Source organism: Paroedura picta, unplaced genomic scaffold (genome assembly GCF_049243985.1).
Source record: "Paroedura picta isolate Pp20150507F unplaced genomic scaffold, Ppicta_v3.0 Ppicta_v3_sca21, whole genome shotgun sequence".
In the NCBI taxonomy this organism is placed as follows: Eukaryota; Metazoa; Chordata; class Lepidosauria; order Squamata; family Gekkonidae; genus Paroedura; species Paroedura picta.
The window spans coordinates 4,762,967-4,778,001 of record NW_027518618.1 but is presented as its reverse complement, the minus strand read 5'-3'; the positions used below and the strand labels follow the sequence as shown (position 1 = coordinate 4,778,001).

Sequence of the window (15,035 nt, the reverse complement as noted above, 5' to 3'; positions counted from 1 at the left end):
CTTCACACGAATTCCCCAGTGTTTTAGTTTTTCAACTTTCTTGTAAGTTGATAGTTCCCTGCATATGTGCCATTCCCTTTAGATCTGCAATGTTCCCATCTACAGTTATCATAACTGAACCAGACTTTGAATATACGTATCGCTCCCCCATTGGACTTAGTTTAAAGCCCTCCTCACCAGGCCCGCAAGCCTCTTCGCAAAGACATTTTTCCCACCCATGTGAGGTGCAAACCATCTCCCGGTAGAAGAGCCTCATCACCGTAGCGTGCTCCATGGTCCAAAAATCCAAACCTTTCCTGATGACACCAAAGACAAGGCCAGTCATTTTTCTACATTATTTTTCTTTCCTTTCCTAACCCTTGGCTATTAACAGGAAGAACACATGAAAATGCAACCTGTGCTCCCACCTTTTTCGCTTCCCCCCCCCCAAGGCCTGGTAGTCTGGTAGTCTCATTTCATATGTTCCACCCAACACTGGGCAGTACCATTTGTTCCCACATGAATGAGCAGGAAGTCCTTGGGCTTTACTAGTCTTTCCATCCATTCCGTGACATTCTCGCACTAGGTAGACAGTATACCTCCTAATTTTATTATTTATTATTATATAAAGCATTTACAGAAAGGTAAAAGAGAAAAAAGCGACCAGCTGATAAGTAATTATTTCATTGTCTATACATCGTCTATACAAGTATACCATACGTAGTGTAGTCTAATATTATCTCAAGAAATATATAGTCAGTTCCCATTGCATATTGGTCCTAACCTAACAGTTACTGCTGTCTTTCTTAAGAAAGTCCAGATAATCACTCCACCGTTCATCATATTCTTCCGGTGGCTTCTTCTTAACCATGTTAGTGAGTCTTGCCATTTTTGCTAAGTCCGCTAATTTGTCAAGCCATGTAGAGATAGTTGGAGTCTCAGTCGCCTTCCAGTGCTTCGCCCACACCAGACTGTATACCTCCTGAGACAACGAGACCGGTCAACACATTGGCTTCTACACCTCTCAATAGGGAATCCCCAATTACCTGCACATGTCTCCTAGTTCTAATGCATCAGGGAGCAGAAGAGCTAATCCTCTCATCCGCAGGGGCCTGTGAAATGTCTTCTAAGCTTTGAGGGAGTTGGGGGAATAGCCCTTGTTCCTGTGGTCCAGAGTCACCATCTACAGGCAGATCCTGGAAACAGTTCCTGATAATCAGAGCGGCAGAACATCTTATTTTTTGACACCTCTGGGTGACATTCTTCCATCCGTTGTCCTCTTGTATCGGGTTCTCCTCTAATTGGTGAGACACCTTTCCCGCCTCTCCCAGTTGCCCTCCAAAAAGAGCTCCATGAGTTCCTTCCAAGACCTCTTCACCCTCCTTTTGAGAACCAAGTGTGGACGGGCGTTCTTCTACCTTCTGTACCTTCTCCTGCAGGAGGGCTACTAACTATCACTTGGTGCAGGTGTATTTAAAGTTAACCTGAAGTAAAAGTACAGACATGCCCCACAACCTCAGATCCATCGCCAGCTATGCCACTTTGATCCATTGCCGGAAGAACCAAACTCCTTCTGAAAATACTGGAATAGCTACAGAGTCCTCCAGATTGATCCACAAGCCAAGAGCTCTTATCTCTTGCCCTTTCCCATGTGCCTTTGGCACACATCCGGTGAGCAAGAGTCTTTTATAGCCTACCCAGCTGAGGGTGGAGCTAGCAGTCATCCCAGGAAAAACTGCCAACTAAGGCAAATCAGTAGTCCCCCCCCCCACCCAGGCAAGGAACAGACAAAAAAACAAACCAACAACACTCAGACATTCCCCACTCTCCTGGAACCTAAATACCCTCACACACTGCCCTCACACGGTGTAAGGAAGAAAGTAACACTCCCCAGTAGCTCCTGAGTTGGCACTTTCTCCTTCTCCCTGCCCAGCTGCTTGTTCTACTGCCTCTCATGAGCAAAAGCCTTTTATAGCACAAAGGCCCATCTAGCAGAGGGTGGACCTAGCAGTCAGCCCCAGGAAATTCTGCCATCCAGTGACAATTGGCTAATGCAAGTAGCTGCAGTCCCCTACCACCTGGGCAAGGAACAGACAAAAAACAACACTCAAGTAGCCCCCACTCTCCTGCAACCTATATACATTGTAAGGAAGAAAGCAACACTCATCAGTTGCTCCCGAGCTGACACTGTCTCCTTCTCCTTGGCCATCTGTTTGCTCCCCCTCTCAATTTCAAGAAGTCTTTGAGGGGGAGAGCAACCTAAGGAAAGTTTGCTATAAAGTCCTGGTAGAAATTGGCCAATCCTAGGAAACTCTGCAGCTGTCACGTGGTGAGGGGTGGAGCCCAGCCCAACACATCACATACTTTCACCAGCTCCATGCTCAGTCCCTGGGAAGGCACCTGCTAGCCCAGAAAGTCTAGATACTCCTGATGGAATTCACACTTGGACAACTTTGTATAAAGTTGGTTGGCGCCCAGCCATTTCAGTACCTCCCGAACCAGGCGTACATGTTCATCCCATGTTTTTGAATAAGTTAAAACATCATCTAGAAAAATCAAAAACCCCTTATACCAGTAGTTCCCAACCCCCGGTCCGGGGACCAGGACCGGTCTGCTGATCAGTCGGTATAGGTCCGCAGCTCTTCCCCGACTGCTGCCTCAGGGGCTGCCCTGCCACTCTGCCGCCAGCTCACCTTTGGTGCTCTCCAGCGGTCGCCATGGCTGGGGCTGCCCCTCAGTGTGGCACTGCGCAGCTGCTGTTGGCAGCGCCCCCCAGTGGGCAGCAGGAAGTCAAGGGCACCAGTGGGAAAGCAAGTGGAGCAGGGGCTCAGGTGGCAGTGGCAACATCCTTTGGCAAAAGATTACCCACCCTGGCCCTCAGTAAAATTGTCAGGTGTTGATCGGTCCCCGGTGATAAAAAGGTTGGGGACCACTGCCTTATACAATAAATCATGCAGGACCTCATTTATGAGATTCATAAAAACGCCCAGTGCCCTGCTGAGACTGAATGGCATAAGGTGGTACTCGAACTTCCCCATGAGAGTGTTGAAGGGTGTAAGGTGCTCATGCCCATGTTTTATTCATACCCTGTAGAACACCTCCCTCAGGTCCAGCTTAGTAAAAATCCTACCTGATCCCAACTGCCCCGAAAGGTTTTTTTATCAGGGGTATGGAAATGGCATTGTCCGTACACAGCCGCAACATCTCATCCTTCTTTTTTGCAAACAGTATCGGCGCGGCCATGTTGAACTTGGCCAACTGGATGAACCTCCAGCCTAGGTTCTTGTCCAGCAACCTCTGCAGTTCCCCCAACTCTTGTAGGCTCATCTCTTGCAGGCTTGGAGTAGATCTTTGCCTTTGGCAGGAGCTCCCCTGGTTTCAATTCAATTGCACAGTCAGTTTTGCAGTGAGGGGGGAGATTATTACATTCCTGTTCCTCAAACACCTCCCCCAAGTCCTGGTATTCCTTTGATAGAGCATCCCACCCCTCTGTGCTCAGGTCCGCTCATTCAGTCCGGGGTAGGTCCATTGTGCATGATGGATTCTGGGAGCTCCTGATGGGTGCCACCAAGTGGCAATAGGCCTAGCACCCTGCGTTATTGAATTTTCACACTCAAGCTCACCGTTGTACACTAGGATCCTGCCGCCAGAGCCAATCCAACCCCTGGACAAATGGGAAGGCTGCTCCTGGTGCTACTATTGGCCGTAGCATCTCCCGATGATCCCCAATACCTGCGTGGAGGGAGGCCGTTTGATGTGTAGCTGCCCCCCCCCCTTGGAGAAGCGTCCATACATCTGCATGAAGTGGCTGAGCCTCTTCAGTTCTTCTAGACCCATTCCTTTTGAGATGGGGAGCCAAGGAAGCTTGTAGCCAGATGCGGATGTTGGACCACTCCTGGATTAATCAATCTGGGTGCAGCCACAGTCCAGCACCCCCTGGATTTGTGACCCCACTCCTTCATGTCAGAAAGATTCACAGGTAAAAGGAGAAGGGGTATGGGACTCACTGATCTCAAACCCTGGATGATACCTGCTGGTGAGGCTGCCTCACAGCAGGTTGGCCCCATTTCCCACTGGCTTATGGGCCTCTGCTTTTTCATCATCAGAGTTCTCAGATGATGGAAGTCCGAGGTACTCAACTAATGTGGTTAGGAACACCCTGGCTGATTTCCAAGGAGCATTCGGGCCTGCAGGGGAGGCTGGTTCCTTGGTACTCATGACTGGTGACTTCATTCCCTTCTCGGAGGGTCAGTTGGCCACCTATGGATCCCAGACACACACCCTTCTCCCAGCAACAGGAACACTCTTTTGCCTCAGGGTGCGGTGCACCAAGGTTCGGTTTTCTGACCTGCACCAGCTCACTTCCCTGCCACTTTCCTGGTGTGTCAGGCCTCCACTGTCTTCATTATCTGGAAGTGCACCACCCCCTCTCCTGCGAGGTGCACCTATCCCATAAGGGAGGTAAGATCTGCCTGTCCCATATACTGCTGCAGGAGATCAGGACGCATACCCTCATGAAAGAATTGAACCTTGGTGGCCTCGTTCCAGTCATAGACTTTGGCTGCCAGGCAGCAGTACTCCATTGCATACTGGAAGACCATCTTAGATTCTTGCCGCAAACTACTCAGTTGTTCCTGAGCCATGTCCATATGGAGAGGGTCTTTGAAATGCTCGTGCATGGCTTGCATGAACTGGTCAAAGTTAAGGGGCTCTAGGGCATCTAGATCATGGAGACCCACACACCAGTTCACAGCTGGAGTCCGCATAGCACACTCAGGAGATTCTGTTGGGGAAGAGGAATCCACATTCATCCATGTAGGTCTGCACCTGAACCAGGAAAAATGACAACTTCTCAGAGGATCCATTGAAATAGGTGTGGAACTTCTGTGCTTCGCTGAACGCTCCGTGAACAGTTTGGAGCCGTTCCTCCAGCAGTGTTCCCACAGGTTGAGGAGACTGTGGTGGTAGTGGTGGACATTGTAGTACCTGCCAAGGAGTTCCCCACCATCTCACCTGTGGCCGCCAGCTCATAACTTGCTCGACGAATGCCTTCCCCTTCCCCTCATCTCCCAGGAACAGACATCATTGCCCCCATCAGCTCATCCAGCTGGGCCTTCAACTCCAAGCATATGCAGACCAGGTTCCAGGGTTCATTTTCCTGTTGTGCCAAAGGCTTCCTCATGTGTGGTGCAGCAACTGATACTTGATATTTGCATGCAATCTGCATGCAATACAATTTATCACCAAACAACCCAGCCTCAGATCAAAAATTAACAAAAAATAAGGTACCGACACCATCAAAATTACTGAAAAACGAAGAGCAGCAAAAACTGCTGGCTTGAGAGATGAATTCAGGAGGCTAAATGCAGATTTTCAAGGTGCTGCCAGACAAGATAAGGAATCATATTGGAAGCAACAATGCAAGCAACTGGAAGAGGAGTGTACTAGAAGCAACATCATATGCCAACTTGCTCAGGTGAAACAAGTCTGGAACACCTTCACTGCTCGTAAAGTGACCATCAAAGACAAGAATGAAAAAGACTTGACTGACCAAGCCAACATCAAAGATCGATGGCGACAATATGCAGAAGAATTATATGCAAACACCAAGGTGCCTCAGTCACCAGCCAAAAACACCTGACACGAATTGGAACCGTCTATTCTGGAATATGATATGGGCCTTGAAACAGCTCCCAAATAATAGATAACATTCCAGTGGAACTACTCAGGTCTGTTCCACCAGCAGCAATCTCAGCATTATGCCAAAAAGTCTGGGAAACTGGCACATGGCCAACAGACTGGAAAAGGTCCATTTTTATCCCATTACTAAAAGAAAGGTGATGCTCGTATCTGCTCAAACTATGGAACTACAGCCCTGATCTCCCATACAAGTAAAATCTTATTGAAGATCATTCAGAACGGTCTCAAGTCAACCATTGATGCTCAGGTACCGGATGTCCAGGCTGGTTTTTGACTTGGTTGTGGCACCCGAGGCCACATTGCAAATTTGCACTGGATTCTTGAAAAAAAACATGAATATCAAAATGCCATCTATCTATGCTTTGTTGATTATTCCAAAGTGTATGACAGTGTTGATCACAAGAAGTTATGGGGTGCCTTACATGAATTGGGAGTATCGTCCCACTTAACCCACCTTGTCAGTTTATTGTACACCAACCAGGAGGCCACAGTGTGAACAAAATATGGAGACACTGATTGGTTCAAGGTCAGCCAAGGAGTGAGACGAGGGTGTATCTTATCACCCTTTCTTTTTAACCTTTATACAGAGGTAATTATGTGGAATCTGGAAGAATCTATGATCAGAGTCAAAACTGGAGGTCGTAACGTCAATAATCTCCGCTATGCAGATGATACAAAACTCCTTGCGGAATCGGAGGGTGATCTGGAGACCCTGATAAAGAGACTAAAAGAAGAAAGTGAAAAGATGGGACTATACCTAAATACCAAAGAGACCAAGATTATGACAACTACTGGCAGTAGCACCAAAATCAAGATTAAGAATGAGAACATTGAATGTATTGATGATTTCATCTTTCTTGTTTCCATGATCACTCAAAGTAGTGGACGCAGCTGTGAAATCAAACGGCGAATAACGCTGGGCTGGAATGCAATGTTAAGCATGAACCACATGTGGAAAAGTCAAGATATCAGCTTTAATACAAAATGCCAGCTAGTCAACATCGATGGATGCGAAAGCTGGACCCTGAAGAAGGAAGACGGGAGGAGAATAGATGCTTTCGAATTATGGTGTTGGAGACGAATGCTGCGAATCCCATGGACAGCCAAAGTTACCAACAAGATAGTTTTAGAGAGGAGCAAACCAACTATGTCATTAGAAGGCAAGATATTACGGCTAAAGCTCCCTTACTTTGGACTCATCATGTGGTCAGACTCGTTAGAAAAATCATTAATGCTCGGCATGGTCAGCAGCAAAAGGAAATGTGGTTGCCAAATGATCCGCTGACTCGACACGATCAAAGCTGACACAGGGATGACCATGAACCAACTAAAAGAAGCGTTTGTTAACAGAGAAGCTTGCCAGAAGCTTTCCTATAGAATCGGCGAGGGTCAGATGCGACTGAATGGATAACATCTTCAAGTATTATTCCCTCACCTGTTCAGCATACAGCCTTAATCTCCTGTCAGGTAGATCTGATGGTGTGGCTCTTTCTTTTTTCCAAGGAAGCGTTGACCCTTCTAAGTGGTCCTCCAACCTGCCCGCTGAGGTGTCCTGGGTTCAGGAAACTCACAATTTCTTACACAGGTATTGAAACTGATGTAGACCACAGCATTTTAGACAGGGGCATTGGATTATGTAGACAGTATGTTTTATCCCACAGTTTGGAAAGTGATTTAAATTAACATTATTTTCCTGGGCTACAAGATCACTGCAGATGGGGACTGCAGCAAAGAAATTAACCTTGAGCTCACCATGGCACTGATAAAACTGTTCTGACTGAGCAGTGATATCAGGGCTTTCTCAGCCTCACCCACCTCACAGGGTGTCTGTTGTGGGGAGAGGAAAGGGAAGGCGACTGTAAGCCGCTTTGAGACTCCTTCGGGTAGAGAAAAGCAGCATATAAGAACCAACTCTTCTTCTTCTTCTTCTTCTTCTTCTTCGACGCTTGCTCCTGGGGAGGAAAACTATGGCAAATCTAGACAGCATCCCAGAAAGCAGAGACATCACCCTGGCAACGAAAGTGCGTCTAGTCAAGGCTATGGTCTTCCCAGTTGCAATGTATGGCTGTGAAAGTGCGTCTAGTCAAGTCTATGGTCTTTCCAGTTGCAATGTATGGCAACTAACATCATCAACAACAACAACAACAACAAAGAGTTATACTAGAAACTTCCAGACTAAACTGTCAAGATAAAACATTTATTGCATTGCAAATCCTCCTTTTTTGTTACCTGGAGTTCTGTGATTGTTCGCATGGCTCTTCATATCAGAGTATACTAATATGTCTTTAATTTTGGTTGTCCCATAGGAAATGGTGCACCCTGGAACATGGTTGATTATCTGCTAATGTTTTAAGAGGCTTCTCTGGATATACCTAGCTTTGGGTGTAAAGTTCAACATCTATAGATTTATGATAATAAAGAATAATATTTACTGTCCCAATAAAAATTTCTTATTGTCTTAATTGTTCAGTAAAATGGTTTAGATTAAACTCAGCTTCCTTAAATTTCTCATCAAAGGTTTCAGTAGTCAACAAACCCTTGACTTTGTTCTGTGTTACATCTTTGTCAGGAACCAGGCGGTTGAGACCCCGTAGAGTCACTCCATAGACATCACTCTCGGGCTTCGAAGCTTTAAGTAAAAGTCTTTATTGGAAGGATTCAGGATCTACACTTTGCATATACTCAGACACAGGAATCTTGACAGGGGAGTAACTTCAAGAATAGACTAGAAAGGGAGATTGCAGAAATTTATTTATTTATTAAACTTTTATACCGCCATTCCCTTAGGCTCACAGTGGTTTACAAGATAAAAATTGCAACAAAACCCATAGTTAAAACTATTAAAACCAATCTACACTGTCAAATGCAAGTTATTATAACACTCCAAACAATGGCATACCCCGGACTCAACAAGGACATTGGCTTCTTATCTCACTAGGCATGCTAACCTCCTTCAACTCTTAGAATCATAGAATCATAGAGTTGGAAGGGACCTCATGGGTCATCTAGTCCAGACCCCTGCACTATAAAGGACACTCACATCCCAATCGCTCATCTACTGTAACCTGCCACCCCTTTGCCTTCACAGAATCAGCCTCTCCGTCAGTTGCTCCAGACTCTGTTTAAAAATCTCCAAGGTGGAGAACCCACCACCTCCTGAGGAAGCCGCTCTAACTGTCAGGAACTTCTTCCGGATGTTTAGATGGAATTTCTTTTTAATTAATTTCATCCCATTCTTTCTGGTCTGTCCCTCTGGAGCAAGAGAGAACAATTCTGCTCCATCCTCCATATGGCATGCTTTTAAATACTTGAAGATGGTTATCAGATCCCCTCTCAGTCGTCTCCTCTCTAGGCTAAACAGACCAAGCTCCCCCAACCTTTCTTCATATGTCTTGGTCTCCAAACCCCTCACCATCTTTGTTGCCCTCCTCTATACACGTTCCAGTTTGTCAACATCCCTCTTCAACTGGGGTGCCCAAAACTGAACACAGTACTCCAAGTGAGGCCGAACCAGAGCAGAGTAAAGTAGTACCATCACTTCCCGTGATCTGGACACGATACTCTGTTTGATACAGCCCAAAATCCCATTTGCCTTTTTAGCCACTGAGTCACACTGCTGACTCATGTTCAATGTATGGTCTTCTAAGACTCCTAGATCCTTTTTGCACGTGCTACTGCCAAGACAAGCCTCCCCCATCTTATATTGGTGTATTTGGTTTTTCCTATCTAAATGCAGAACTTTACATTTGTCCCTATCGAACATTTTATTCAGTTTAGCCCACTTCTCGAGCCTATCAAGATCATCCTGTATTCTCTTGGTGTCTTCAGTTGTGTTTGCTACCAGTTTAGTATCGTCTGCAAATTTAATAAGTATCCTCTCTAATCCCTCATCCAAATCATTTATAAATATGTTGAACAACACAGGCCCCAGGACAGATCCTTGGGGTACTCCACTTGTCACTCTTTTCCAAGAAGATGCTGAACCATTAACAAGAACCCTCTGGGTACAATTTGTCAACCAGTTATTGATCCACCTGACAGAATTAGGATCCATACCACATTTTACCAACTTGTCAACAAGAATATCATGTGGAACCCTATCAAAAGCTTTACTGAAAGCCAGATAAACTATGTCCACGGCATTCCCCTGATCCAGCAAGGTAGTCGCTTTCTCGAATAAAGAGATAAGGTTGGTATGACATGACTTGTTCTTGTGAAACCCGTGCTGTGTCTTAGAAATTACAGCTCTCAGTTCCAGCTGCTCAAGGACCAAGTGTTTGATTATTTGTTCCAAAATTTTGCCAGCTACAAATGTCAAGCTGACGGGTCGATAATTACCCGGATCCTCCTTTTTCCCTTTCTTGAAGACAGGAACAACATTTGCCCATCTCCAATCATCTGTCACCTCACCCGTTCTCTAAGAAGTGTCAAAAATAATGGACAGAGGTTCAGAGATGACATCTGCAAGTTCTTTTAGTACTCTTGGATGAAGTTCATCCGGCCCAGAAGACTTTGTTTCATTTAAAGAAACTAGGTGGTTATGGACTGCTCCAACAGTGATCCTAGTCCACAATTCCTGTCCCCCATGTTGTGTTATGTTTTTGTCACATTGATCACTATTTCCCTCACAGGAGAAGACCGAGGAAAAATAGGAGTTAAGCAGTTCAGCCCTCTCAGTGGTCCTATGGTGTCCCTATTCTTTTTCTTGCTTGAAATATAACTAAAGAAGCTTTTTTTTTGTTATGTTTAGCATTTCTTGCTAGCCTAAGCTCATATTGAGCTTCAGGTTTTCTAACAGTCCCCCTACAATTATTGGTGATTTGTTTATACTCATCCTTGGTAATAAGGCCTTACTTCCATTTCCTAAATGACTCTTTTTTATTCCTCAATCTTTTGACAACTACTGATAGAGCCAACTTGGCTTCCTTAGGCCCCTTCCATCTTTTCTTCTCATGGGAATTGTTTGTGACTGAGCTTTCAGTATTTCACTCCCAGCCCTCTTGGACTCCCAAGAGGAGTCTTTCTGACCACGGGACTCTACGCAACATTAAGCCTGTGAAAATCAGCTTTCCTGAAGTCCAGTCTATACGTACGACTATGTAAAGGTTTATTCTTTCCCACGATTAAAAATTCCACTGCTAGCAAGTGTGCCCACTACTTCCACCTCATCTACCAGTTCTTCCCTATTGATGAGAATCAAGTCTAAAATAGCAGAGCCCCTGGTTCCCCTCTCTTCTGCTTCTTCTTCTTCTGCTTCATCTTCTTCTTCTTCTTCTGCTTCTTCTTCTTCTTCTTCTGCTTCTGCTTCATCTTCTTCGTCTTCTTCGTCTTCTTCTGCTTCTGCTTCGTCTTCTTCGTCTTCTTCTTCTGCTTCGTCTTCTTCGTCTGCTTCTGCTTCTGCTTGTTCGTCTTCTGCTTCTGCTTCGTCGTCTTCTGCTTCTTCTGCTTCTTCGTCTTCTTCATCTTCTTCTTCGTCTTCTTTTTCTGCTTCTGCTTCTTTGTCTTCTGCTTCGTCTTCTTTGTCGTCTTCTTCGTCTTCTCCCTTCTTCCTTCTCCCTTCTCCTCCTTTTTGTGAACTGCAACTGAACCCAAAGGACTGATTAGCTTTTTTAGCAAAGGATTATCATACTGCATAATGTTATGACACAGTTTACAAATTTGCTACAAATTTACTTTTGCCTAATATCTGTACTGTTATGATCCTTGTTCCATTGTCTGAGGAAGAGTTCATGCACTTGAAAGCTCACGGCCTGAGTAATTCTTTGTTGGTCTTAAAGATGCCACTGGGCTCTGATTTTACCATGAGGACAGGTATTGTCCAATTGTTTTGTAACGCATCCAGCGTGGCGGGTCTGCTGGTCAACTGCAAAGGAGGGCTGTTGGAAGCAGCTATAGCTGGGTGCAGGAGTTGGAGTCGGGTGGCTGGGATGATTTATCCCCTTGGTCTGGGAAGGCCACTGTCTGGTGTTTGGTTGGCAGCTCAGTCCTCCAGAGAGCTGCTCAACAGCCTGGGGATCCCTTTGGTTGGAGCGGCTCCCTTCCAGCTCCTCGACTGAACAGGCTTGGCAATGGGGCTTCCACCTCCAGAGTGTCTCCGTTCTCCTTGCAGAACCCAAAATGGGTTCAGTTCAGGCTCAAGTTCTGTTTGGATGGATCACGTTTGCTCAGAGCCCATTTTCTTCTGCCACAGGCCGGACATCATTGATTTCACGAAGCTCACCAAATCGAATGCTGCCTACAATCTTCAACAAGCCTTCAATACGGCCGAGCAGCAGCTGGGCCTCGCCAAACTACTCGACCCAGAAGGTAAGATCCAGATCCGACCCCTGCGGGTGGGCACCGCAGAGCTTCCCCTGGAATCTGCACTCACCTGGTATGCCCTGGAAGAGGCTCCAGGCTGAAAAGTGGCAAAGAGTCCCTCGGGCAGGGTCTTTTCCCTCTGTTGTAGTCGGGCTTCCTTGAGGCCTGCAGGATGCTGGGGCTCAGGAGACCCCTGCTCAGGGGAGAGAGCACACGCGCTGCATCTCCAGCTAAAAGGATCCTGATTCATTGGACTACAGAAGACTGTTGTGTCGCCAGGAGCAGCAGCTGGGCAGCTAGGCACGGTCCCTCACTGGTGAATGGGATTCCTTGTCTGTGGTTCTGGCGTTCACCACGTGAGGCCAGTTTGCAGGCTGCCCCTGGCTCCCTCTCCCATCATCTCTCTCTATGTCCCGCCTTAGTCCTGACCTTGGCCAAGGGAGGTCATAACTCCGTCTCCTCCTGTCATGCAGCTCTGATGTCATGTGACTTCCTGTTGTGTGACTTGGATGCCACCTGACCTCTTGCCATGTGCTTGAGATTGAGGATCTTGGAGTACATTTGAAGCCCTCCCCTGGCTGATCCGAGATGCATTGGGGGAGGTGGGCTGTCTGTTGAGCTCCATTCCCGCACAGATGCTGCCAGTGTCACCACCAGGGTGAATCACCAAGGGAGGACTCGAAAGATGCCCTTCTATTTCTGGCACAGCCCTGGCCCAGCACGGCTCCAGCGAAGGGTGCTGCCGTTGCCTTTTCCCGTGCCCCTGGCTTCAGGTCTCAGGCCCACAAGCCTCCATCACCGCTTTCTCCAGCAGGAGCACAGAGGAGGTGGCGCTTTCATTCCCCTCCACCTATCCCAGCCGCACACACCTCCTGCGGTGCGGGCTTGGATTGGGGAAACAAGGGGACCTTGGCGATTCTCCTTGAACATAGACTGGAAAAGCCCTAATGGCTACCTTTCTGCATTAGGCAGCTCCAATTTAGACCCCAGTTTATTTTATTTGTTTATATTTATATATTGCTCTCCCCCAAAGGCTCAGTTCAAAAAGTGAAAACCAGAATTTAGAGGATTCTCTTGCTGAAGGCAAATGACTCAGGGGGATTTCTGTCTGGAAATGGACAAAAAGACCCGATGGGAATGGAAATCTGAGGCGAAACCCCAGTGCGGATACGTTCCCAGTTGAGATATTGTATCTGATTCCACTGCATTTGAACCAGAATCTCCTGTCCTGCTGTTCCCCGAATGAGGGGAGCCCTGCCCTCTTCCGTCTGGGGGTGGGCTGTGTTCTCAGCCCCGGCGGAAAGGAGGGTGCTCACGCTTGCCTCTGCCCCCCCATGGGTAAGCTCTTTGGGGTGGGGTGAGGCCTGTCTTTTTGGTGGAGGCCGTGGTGGGAGAAGCGTGGCCTCTCTTCACTCCCCTTGCCCTTCCTCCCGCAGACGTCCTCATGGAGCACCCGGATGAGAAGTCGGTCCTCACCTACGTTGTCTCCTTCTACCACTACTTCTCCAAGATGAAGGCTCTGGCCGTGGAGGGGAAGCGGATCGGCAAGGTGGGACTGGCCTTCCCTGGGACGGCTGTGGCACTGCGAGTCTCTCTCTGCGGGGCCCCGGGCCCCAGCACTCCTCCGCAAAACTGGAGGCAGGCAGAATGGCTAGACTGGGGGCTGGAGGGGGCTGGAGGGCGCCGCAGGGGACTTCCTCCTCTCCATGCCTTGAAACTCTCTGCAGGCCAACCATGGAGGAGTGTGTGTGTGTGTGTGTGTGTGGGGGGGGATTGGCTTTCCTTTTCTCACCCTGTTTGGAGAGCTCCGGACTTATAAATCTGTAGGGTTTTCAAGGCGGGTGACGTCCAGAGGGGGTTGGCCACTGCCTGCCACTGCGTAGCAACCCGGGACTCCCTGGGGCTTCCCTTTCCAAGAGCTCACCTGGGACAACAGCTTCTGAGATGTGATGAGATTGGGCTAGGCTGGGCCCCCAGGCACACCTGCGATGGTGCGGGGCAGGGGGGGGGTCTGCTGTTGCCTGCCTCTGCATGGTCGCCCTGGGCTTCCTGGTGGTCTCCCCTCTGAGGACAAAGAGGGGCCATGCTTTGGAGCTTCCAAGACCTGGAGAGGCCAGGCCAGGCCAGGCCAGCTCTCAGCCCTGTAGGGTTAAGGTCTCTCACGTGCTGTGCGTAAGGACATGGGGCTGGAGGAGCTGGTGTGAGGAGGGACTTCCAGAGGGACTGCTCTGCTGCTCTGGAGGCCTTGTGCATGCTGCTGCTCCCGTGGGAAGCCGTGGCTGTGGACTCACTCTGTGCTCTGCCCGGCCCCCAGGTGCTGGACCAGGTCCTGGAGATTGAGAAGGTCATCGAGCGCTACGAGAGGCTGGCCAGTGAGCTGCTGGAGTGGATAGAGCTCACGGTCAAGGCCATCAGCAGCCAGAAATTTGCCAACTCCCTGGCCGGGGTCCAGCAGCAGCTGCAGTCCTTCACCGCCTTCTGCACCCTGGAGAAGCCCGTCCGGTGAGGAGGCCCAACTTTGGGGTGCTTCTGCAGATCGGGGCTGGGGCTGGGGCTGGGGCTATGGGGCTGGCTGGGCATGGGAGCCTTCACCCGCTCCCCCGAGCCCTCAAGGACTTTGTGCCAGGAAACCTGCTGTGTGTATGGGGGGGGGGGAGGGGTTGAGTTTTCCCCAGCTGGCAGCAGAGACTCATTAGAACAGGGACCCCTGGCCCTTTTGACCTGCAGGCGCCTTTGGCAGTTGGACATGGGGAGCATTCAGGACTACAAGAAGACAGGAGCCAACCACAAATTGCCAGGCAGAGGTTATAGTGTAGAAATCCCCTGGCAATTCAGGCTGGAGCTGTTCATGAACAGGATGTCCGAGTCCCTGCTGGGCCAAAGCAGGCCCATCTTCTGAAAGCTCCAGAAAAAATGGCGGTGGGCACCCTGGTGGGGTGACATGCCCTACAGTCTGGCCAGGGGACCTCATGTGGAAGGGCTTCTCCGATTTGTGTGGGGCAGTCACTGTTGCTCTTCTGCCCCCTCCAGGGGCAGGCCCTGTTCCCTGCACGGGG

General features: G+C 48.5%; 1 protein-coding gene across 1 annotated transcript in view; it reads left to right on the top strand.

Annotated features, from left to right (window-relative positions):
• Positions 1-15,035, top strand: part of SPTBN4 (spectrin beta, non-erythrocytic 4) — a 79,315-nt gene that overhangs the window by 11,899 nt on the left and 52,381 nt on the right. The window contains exons 7-9 of the mRNA XM_077318725.1: positions 11,870-11,985; positions 13,416-13,528; positions 14,294-14,481. Coding sequence (XP_077174840.1) covers positions 11,870-11,985; positions 13,416-13,528; positions 14,294-14,481 — 417 coding nt within the window. The remainder of the gene's footprint in view (positions 1-11,869; positions 11,986-13,415; positions 13,529-14,293; positions 14,482-15,035) is intronic.